Source organism: Zeus faber (genome assembly GCF_960531495.2).
Source record: "Zeus faber genome assembly, chromosome: 14".
NCBI classification, from domain to species: Eukaryota; Metazoa; Chordata; class Actinopteri; order Zeiformes; family Zeidae; genus Zeus; species Zeus faber.
Window position 1 is genome coordinate 24,069,893 of NC_137200.1, and position 9,586 is coordinate 24,079,478.

Sequence of the window (9,586 nt, forward strand, 5' to 3'; positions counted from 1 at the left end):
TTTTTTTGTTTTTTTTTTATTATTATCGAACAGTGGAATATATAAATGTGCGTAGATGCATCAAATTCGCGTTGTATTTATTGCAACATTTCTAGCACTGGCGTAAAATTCCCCTCATCTCGCTGGAAACACGTGGTTGTGTGCTAACGGTGATGGCTGTAGTAGAATCACAGTACGCGGAGCGTTTCGTTTTTTTTCACGCTCGTGTGTTTTTTTTTTCGAAGGGGCCGTAAACTGGCCGAAGGGAAAGGACGACGCCCGCATCTTCGTGGCCCTGTTCCCCTACGACCCCGCCACCATGTCCCCCAACCCCGACGCCGCCGAGGAGGAGTTGCCCTTCAGCGAGGGGCAGATCATCAAGGTGCCGTCGGCTCCAAGGCCTCCATTGTAGCGTCGCTAACCCTGCACCACTTTCATTTGTTAAAGCTGTATTTTACGAGGTTTCCTCGACTTAAAAGTTGCACCTTCGTTTTGAAATTTCAACTCGAGAAAATTCAAAAGATATAGATCCAACCAATGATCGTTTCCAGCGTATTGTTTATTACCTGTTTTCACACATGCGTCGGTCGGGTTAAAACGTGGCGTCTCTCGAGTACCGCCCATAACCGAGCCCGTGTTCCCCCAGGTGTTTGGGGATAAAGACGCCGACGGGTTCTACCAGGGGGAGTCCTGCGGGCGCCGGGGCTTCGTGCCCTGCAACATGGTGTCGGAGATCCAGGTGGAGGACGAGGAGACCCGACAGCAGCTGCTGCACCGGGGCTTCCTGACCACAGAGGCGTCCATGGAGAAGATAGGTAGGCCGCACCGTCAGTCGCTGCACCCGCCCCCGCCCCGAGAGCTTTTACTGTACCTCCAGTCCCACCTCCAGTGTCCCCACTGCATCACCGACCTTTAAAGGATAGCTTCTCTGCTCTCAGTAGGCTCATACTTGAATTCAACATGTAATATATATAAAATACCTCTGAACAACATGGTACATACGCACAGAGTACTTTAAGGATAGGTTCACCATTATTCAACCGGGGCCATATTAACATGTTTACTGTTGAGAAAGTACTGCTCTGCTGCAGCTTCTCATTGTGCCTGAACAGGGCAAGTCAGGACAAAGTCTGATAAAAAGTACTTCTGCAATTGCGTTTGGTGTATTTTTGTTGTCGATCCGCTGGAGGAAACTCGAGAGGGGGGATAAAACACCGCGAACAGCTGACCTGCAAAAAAAGTTCCATTCAGAAGATGCTTTGTAGGCCTATGTGGTTTATTTTGGATGGTACTACGTCTCCTATTGATGCAACATGAACCATCTGTCGTGGGGGATGTTGGGGAAATGTCAGTAAAGGAAAACTCTGATTCTTAACCAAAACCTTCATTTACGAACCAGTGATCGAAAACTAGGAATGTTAATAATTAACCATTTAACCGTTGACCGTCAAAAGTAATTTTGATCGGTTTAACAGTTAAAATAGGCAAAATAGGCTATGGGATCTAAAACCATAGGCTGTGATGAAAACCATGTGACGTCAGCTCTTTGCAGTCATTACCGCAAATAATTATAATAATTATCTATATATATAAATATATATAAATAATAATAATTAATATTATTATTATTATTATTATTTATTTTATTTATTTATTAACCTTTTTTTTGCTGGAGAAAGTTACAGGAGTGATACGAAATATAAAGACAATAATCGTTGTTTAGTTAAAATCATTGACTATTGTTCAAGGGCTTCTGGAGAAACTAAAACTTCTCAGTTGCTCAGCTCGTCACTGTGAGGGACGGTCCATTAAACATTTGAGGGATTTATTTTGTGCGTGTCCGATCATCCTTAATTATTTCACCGTCTGACTTGAGAGTTTTGTCAGTCCATTCGACGGAGGGGGGCGTTTTTAGGAACTGCTCCAAATACGGAGCGGCTCCAGCGTCTCCGTATATCTGCGTGTATCTCCACGATCGCACAGAGAGCAGTGTTCGTGTATAAAAATTTGATTTATGATTAATAATTTGTAAAGTCCAATCACGTTATTATTATTTTCTTCGGGCGACAGTGCGCTTATATTTTATTATTGTCGGATAACGGTTAAAGATTCGCTTAACGAGGGTCGACTGTCGGTCATGACAACGTTCTGAATCAGCGTCCCTCATCGAAACATCAGGTGGAAGTTAAAAAACACCAGCGTTATCCTTAAAGGGTGTTTGAAAAAGCCTCAGGAGGCCATGAGCCGCTTTGCTTGTGTTCGCTGCTCCGTCCCCGGAGACGGTTCGACGTTCCATCCTGTTTGATTTTGTTCTCCCACCCGCTGCCGTCTCACTCTGCCCCCTTTGTCTGCTGCCGCTGTCAATGTCGCATTCTCTTGTCTCTTCTCGGTTTCCAAAAGTTGGGCTTGTCCATTTTATCCATGTTTTTCCAAACTCCATGAAGGCACTCGCACACACGCACAGCTCCCACGCCGCCCCGCCCCACCGCCGAAACCCAGGCGATCCAAGAAAGGTCTGTCCGCCTTCCCTCTCTACTCTCTCTTTTTCCCCCTATCTCTCTCTCTCTCTCTCTCTTTCGCTCTCTCTCTCTCTCTCTCTCTCGCTCTCTCTCTCTCCTCACTTCTTTCACTCCAGCTTTTCACTTTTTCAGTTGCTGCCTGTCACTCAATGACCAGAGGGGATCTTTTTTTTTTATTTTCAGGTTTGAGGCTCCACACCATCAAAGCAGCACATGCGAGGCCTGCTTTTTACCTGATCATGAAAGTTTAGTTAAATGCCACTTTATTTATTTAATGCCACTTTCATAGTTTAAGCTTACAACAGTTTAATGAAGCATGTCTGCCATTTGCAGGCGAGTCCATCTATTGATGTGGAACATTGTGACATAAAAAGTTATCTTGCTTGAATCCAACCAATGGAAAACGCACGACTCTACAGAGCCGTTTGCTCAAATAATCGGGCTCAAGCGATGATGTCATAATAGTGACATGGCTCGACCCCACGAGCGCGTCACGTGAGCACTGACGCCGCAGTTTCGCCAGAGCCGTCCCCTCTGCTCTGCTCCACATCTGCCCTTTATTTCACCTCAGTGTGACGTTTGGCCCGACCCCATCTCTGTGTGCGTGCGTGTTCGCTGATCCTGCGCCGCCCCCGGGGGGGTTTTTAACGTGTCCACTGTCCCCCGTCCCCCCACCCCCCCTCCCGCAGTGGAGTCCTCCTCACTCTGGGACCGGAGCGTAGACTCCTCCAGTCCAGGTTTGTATCCGTCCCCTTTCTCTTTTTAAACGGCATGACCCAGAGTTCGGTGTCCGCGGCGGGGCGAAAGGACCGGCATGCATCCGCCCGTTTGCACGCCGCCCCGTCGCGTCCCCCCCCCCGGTAACCATGGAAAAGGGGATGGTTCGGTTTGTAATGTGGGGGCGTGTAAAGAAATTAGAAATCGTGTTTTGGACATGAAAACTTGGCCTTGATGAAAAAAATTATAACGCCACAATGGGGCACAATTAAAGAAAAGAGTAAAAAATAATGTAAATGTATGAAATAATGTAAGGTCAAACTTAAAGCGAGCTTGACCGAATTAATTTCATAAACCCACAGATATTAACCAAATGCCATCCCTGACCCTAACTCATTTCCTCTGTTCATGTGCCAAAACTAAATAAATCCTAACTAATTAATCTCTTCTCCTTTTTTTTTTTTGTATTATGGCTCAAGCACCCTCTGCCACCGGCGGTTGTCCTCTGATAGGGACGATGTTTTGTCCGGAGCTATCTCTGCGCGCCGCCCGTCCCAACCTAGTTTTTTCACGGCAGAGTTTGGCACCTCCGTCCGAGCACGACGCTGCATGCGGACCCCTCGCTCCCCTTTCCCGTCCCGACACTAGACCTGTGCTCCTCTCCGTTTGTCCAGTAGATCCCAGCCAGGAGGCTGCCCCCGCGGCGGCGGCCCCGGCCCCGACCCCGGCCCTGGGAGCGCGCAAGATGGTGGCCATCTTCGATTACGACCCGCGGGAGAGCTCCCCCAACACGGACATAGAGGTCAGGCTTCCACCCCGGTCCCCAGGTTCAGTTTTGTCCTTGGCGTTTCTCGTCCGCCCATCGCCCTTCCCTCATCGCCCTTCTTCTCCTCCTCCCAGGCTGAGCTGACCTTCAGCGCGGGGGACGTCATCCATGTGTTTGGTGACATGGACGACGACGGCTTCTTCTACGTGAGTCCTTGGCGGTGCTCCCCCGAGAGTGTGATTGGAGGGGTGGGGGCCTTTTTTCCTGTTTTGGCTGTCGGCAAAAGTTACCGCTCTGCTGCGACTGCTCACTGTGCGTCGATGCACCGCAAAAAAAGTCCTTACATCTGCTGTTGGAAACCCGCACTGTACAGTAGCTCTACAGTCAAGCAGTCTTCATGTGTGAGGCAGAAGAAGGAAAAAAAAAGCCGAGGTGAGGTTGCAAACCGCACATTTTGTACAGCTTTTGCACTTCCACAAATCAGCAGTTTTGGATACATCCGCGCCAGCGTGGGAGACTAGAAACAGGAAGTTGCGTGGCTATCTACGAGCAACCTGCTGGATGCAGCAGGTTTTACGGCATTTCCAAAAAGTAGTCCTAAATAAAATGTGATATCACTGTTATTACATTTATTTTTATACTTTTATGATATTAGTAAAAGTGGAAGGAATAAAGGGAGAGAGAACCGGTTATTTTTATTTTTTTTTCAAACTTAAACTTTGACTTCATTTCAACACTGTTAGAAGCTGCAGCAGAGTGTTTGTGTGTGTGTGTGTGTATGTGTGTGTGTGTGTGTGTGTGTGTGTGTGTGTGTGTGTGTGTGTGTGTGTGTCATGGCTTTGCTGTTTGTATATAAATGTTGTATCCTGCTTTATACTGCACTTTACATATTTATATCACACTTTGGACCCGCGTGTTAAAGTACAATTGCCTAAACCCATCCTTTGTTCCTACGTTGACTTCAGGGTATTTCATTAGTGGAATAACTGTGCGATGGTCCAGACTGCTCGTAACAGAAAACATAAACATAAACATTTGACAATTCAATTTGCCATGTTCATTGCAACATTCCTGACACTGCTCAAATTTAATTTCCATGACCTTTGGGATCTAAATCCCAAGAGTGGGAGATCTAAATCCCAGATTGTGGAATCTGACGATTTTTACGGAATAAGGCCGCGTTCCCGCTCAATTAACTGTGACGATTTATGCATTCGTCGCGGCGGCTCGGAACCAGCGCGCGACTCATGACTTCCTCCCTTAACGGCCTGGTCTTCCTCCAGGGAGACCTGAACGGACACAAAGGCCTGGTCCCCTCCAACTTCCTGCAGGCGCTGCCAGAGGAGGCCGCTCCGCCCGCCCAGCCGCCGCCTGAGCCCAGGAGGGAGGCGCAGGTAGCTCCCCGCCCCTCCACCGGGCGCCACTGAATGTCTCTTTATGTCTCCACTGACTCCATTGTGTCTCTTCTCTGTCACAATCGCTTTCATTCTTTTTTTTTTTAACGCCGCTTGCGTTTCTTCTGCCCCCGCCGCCTCCCGCGCGACGTTTTCCGCAGAAACAGAAACGAAGCGTGCACTTTGAGACCTGAACGTAAGTTGTTTCTCGGTAGGAGCGGCCCCGGCGCCGCGGTGAACCCCCGTGTCCCGTGCCCGCCCCCCCGTTAGCCCACCCCACCCTCAAACCTCCACCCATAGCCCCTCGGCCCGGCCGCGGTCACGGGAGGTCCGGGAGCGGCCGGTGTCCTCTCCTCAGTGTCCCGCTGTCCTCCTGTGACCCCTCTGCCCTGAAACCAACAGAAGTAGCTTGAACTGAACTCTGATGCTACAAACGGATAAATAAGGGTGTGACGGAGGGGCAATACTGCAAGATGCTGCAAAATACCTCGTTCGGTATCGTCCCGCAGTACCTGAAGACTGAGCCTAGAAAAAAAACTATAATGAAAAATGATCCTTATCATGGGAATTGTATCGTGATGTTATCGTATCATGAGTGAGCTGGTGATTCCCACCCGTGCTGATCAATAATCGTTATTATCGGGTATTAATATGGTTATTAGGTGTTCCACCATAATGATATGACGGTATAACGACGGTAGAGTTATTATTCGTTGACTGATTTGGTTTTTTTTTCCAACGCAAAGCCGAGGTCGACGTCCCCCGTGGAGCAGCTGGATCCAGGGCCGCCCGCCTCCGCGGAGACCCCCCGCCGGGACTCCCCGGACCCCGCGGAGCCACGGCCCGACCCCTCGCCGCCGTGCGGCGGCGGGGGCCCCGGGCGGGACTCCGCCCCGCGGCGCCCCGCTGGCTCTCCCGACGCCTCTCCCGACGCCCCCGCCCCCAAGGACTGCTCCCCCCCCCCGCAGGGCAAGAAGAAGAAAGGCTTCTTCTCAAAAGGGAAGATGCTGCTTTTCAAAAAGCTGAGCTCCAGCAAGAAAGAGTGAGACCTGCGAGGCCCGCTGCCTGTCGTAGCTAGCAGAGATGATAACTGATGCACTCTTAGTTTCAAACTCTTTAGATCTTCTTTAGAACAGACTCTAGACCAGCTCTTAAACGTCAAGTCTCTTTTAAAAGCGACGCGTCGCATGTTGAAGAAGTATTTCAAAATACCTCCCTATCTAAGTATTTATTCGCATTCAACTTATTTGGAATTGCTTTGAATATTCAGATTTAGAATAATATTCACGCACACGCACACACGCACACACACACATAAAATTAAGCGAGCACGTATACACTTTAGCAAATAAAAGGCAAAAGTTTTGGCGCTACTTCAGCGAGGCGACGCGAAGAAGGGAAGGCTCCGTCCGTTCTGAGCGCCTGCGTTTGAGGTGGGTCGGGGGCGACGGTCGCGCCTCCCTGCAGAACCGTCGGGCCGCGACGTCGCTTCCCAGTCCAAGTGGAAGAGGAAGCTCCCGGGGTATCGGGAGAGAGCTCAGGCGGACGCGACGCCGCCCTCGCCTCTCATTAGGAAGTTGAAAGACACTCAGCCGAGGTCAGGGCAAGAAATTGAGCGCGCGCTGTCCCCCCCCCCCCCCCCGCCCCCGTGCTCATTTGCAGTAAAAACGTCTCCACCATCAGAGCTGCGCCGTCTGTATTCGGGCTTTGTCGAGCCGCCTTCCCCTGCCCAGCCTGGAGCGCGGCACGTTTCACGCATCACAAAGCGACTCGGGCAGAGCGGAACTCGAGCGTTTTATTCCACACACTTTGGTGCCAAGGCGTCGTTTAACCGGGGGGCCCCCACCTGCGGCCCCGATTCGGGGCCACTCGCTGTCAACCGCTTTCCGCGCGTTAAAACGACCCAGAGCGGAAGATCTTCTGAATGTTTAAAAAAAAAATGACTTTTTTCCCCCGGTGCGTCGGGTGACTCTGTTAAAAATGGAGAAACAAGTGTCGATGTGGTAATGTGGATTCTAATTCTAGAGGATCCTTATCACTCAATTATAAAATGATGGTTGCCAGCTTGGAAAACCACTTCTGAAAGCCGATCTGAATCGAGGCGCTTGGCGAGCGATGGAACGTGAGGCTCCGCCCGTCAGACCGTCGCTGCGCCCGGTGGGGACCTGACGGAGCAAGGGCAGCGATGTGTCATAAATAAGGAGATGTGGTCCTTTTCTTTGTCTCATACAGGGCTGCTCAGTCATTCTCAGGTTTTTTATTGTTCTGGTGGTTTCCCCGTGAAACCCAAATTCCCAGCTGCATCGCCTGTTAGCATAGCCGGGGGAAACAAAAGATGGAGGCTCGGTGGAGTGAAAGGAGCCGGAAGAGAGGGGTTTCATGTTTTCAGTGTGGTTTCGTTAAAAACGCACCGATACCACTTACGAGTACCGAGTACTTTCCCTCGAGTGCTTTCGGATAACCCGGCTGCGTGAGGAGTCCTGAAATGTTCTGTGGAGAAGAAAAAAAAAAAAAAGTTGTCTTTTGACAAAAATGCGCTGGATCCCGAAAAAAAAACAAAAACCCGAAACAGAACGGGATCCCCGCCGCCGCCGCCGGTTTCAGGTGCACTCGGAGCGTCGAGGCGCCCACCGGTGCAGATGTCTCTGTGTCCCTCGAGTTAGCTGTACATGTTTGTCTGTGTTACATAAAGGGAGCAGGTAGGGTAGAGTAGAGTAGAGTAGAGTAGAGTAGAGTAGAGTAGAGTAGAGTAGAGTAGAGTGGAGTGGAGTAGAGGAGCCGAAATGCCAAGAAAAAAAAGAGAGAGAGGGAGAGAGAGAGGGTTGGTTTGACGACACTTTAAACGTGGGCAGGAAGAGGTAGAACATTGTTTCTGGTGTGGTCGTGTGCGCGTGCGCCCGTGCGTGCGCGTGGGGGTGGGGTTGCACTCATAAGTTGCCGAAATGTACAGCGGATATTGGTACCACTATTTGTATGTAACGGCCTTTCAACGCGATGGAAGTCCCCGTCCCGCCGGGTCGTGAGTAGGACGCTCGGCGATGTCTTGGCCTTACCTGGAGACCTGGTTTAGAGACGTTGTTTACAGGATGTTTTCATGGACTGCATGCGCGTCGCGGTGGTGAACCCGTCTTCTGCCTTATTTATGTTCCCGCCCTATTTATGGTCTGTGTCCGCCCCCCCCCCCCCAACGTGTCTGAGTAGGGAGACGGTCGAGGTGTGAGGTCAGAGGTCGGCGTGAAGTTTTGCGTCCGTGCGAGGTGCAGAGTTTTGTTTTTTTTTGCTTTGTTTTTCTTTTCTGACCTGCATTCGTTCTTTCAAATCGTGAAAGACTGACATTTTATATATATGTATATATAAATATATATCAATGTTTTTACTACCCTTTTGGAAGTTCATCTGTACATTTTGTTAATATGGTTTTTTCAGCCGTCTTTTTGCATGTCCAGGCCGTGTTTGAGGAGCAGTAACTAAGAGGTAAATGCACAGAGGAGATGGTGGTCGATCTCTCACACTATGAGTCTTTTTACTGGAATAAAGATCGTATATTTTCACAGAAGGTGTGCGATGCAAACTCTGTACGTGTGGAGCGTTCCCAAAAAAAAAAAAAAACCAGAAAAAAAAGAGAAAAAACACGGGACAGGACTTTTTTTTTTTTTGTTTCATCTTTATTGAATTTCACCCTTTCAAAAGAGACACTTCCCCCTCCCCCCCGGAGACGTTGACCCGGGTGGAGGGGGAGGACGCCCGGCACCGAGGCGCTCGCGGCCCGGGTGAGGGGCGCGGCGGCGGCACGGCGGGCGGCGAGCGGCCTCGTGCGGCGGAGCGCCTCCCCCTTCTCTCGCTTCCTGGTCTGTGCGGCCGTCGGCTGCGGCTCCCCCCGTCGCCAACAGCGCACTCATCCATAAAGTAGGAAACACTACACTGTGGGCAAGGAGTTTAGTAGTGCTTTCTACTTTATGGATGACTGCACTGTACGTTCGTCCGTCCGTTCGTCCTCCTCGCTCCGTCCGTCCGTCCTCCTGGACACGCCTCGCACCGGGGCGCCTGCGTGGAGTCGTTGAACCGGAAAATGGCCACTTCCTGATTTGCCTCGCGGTATTTGCGCACATGAGTACTCGCCGTTGCTCCGCCCACAGGAAGCCATGTTGGCGGCCATGACTAAGGCCCTTTTCTGTCTGCGGGCGCTCGGCCCTGGTTAGTTTCAAGTCATT

The 9,586-nt window shown here is 50.4% G+C and overlaps 1 protein-coding gene across 1 annotated transcript in view; it reads left to right on the forward strand.

Annotated features, from left to right (window-relative positions):
• Positions 1–6,421, forward strand: part of tspoap1 (TSPO associated protein 1) — a gene marked incomplete at both ends in the record, with an annotated part of 71,275 nt that extends 64,854 nt beyond the window's left edge. The window contains 8 exon segments of the mRNA XM_080013543.1: positions 225–361; positions 626–794; positions 2,424–2,492; positions 3,188–3,235; positions 3,893–4,017; positions 4,116–4,187; positions 5,265–5,375; positions 6,122–6,421. Of these exon segments, the coding sequence (XP_079869669.1) occupies positions 225–361; positions 626–794; positions 2,424–2,492; positions 3,188–3,235; positions 3,893–4,017; positions 4,116–4,187; positions 5,265–5,375; positions 6,122–6,421 (1,031 nt within the window).
• Between the last annotated feature and the right edge of the window lie 3,165 nt (positions 6,422–9,586).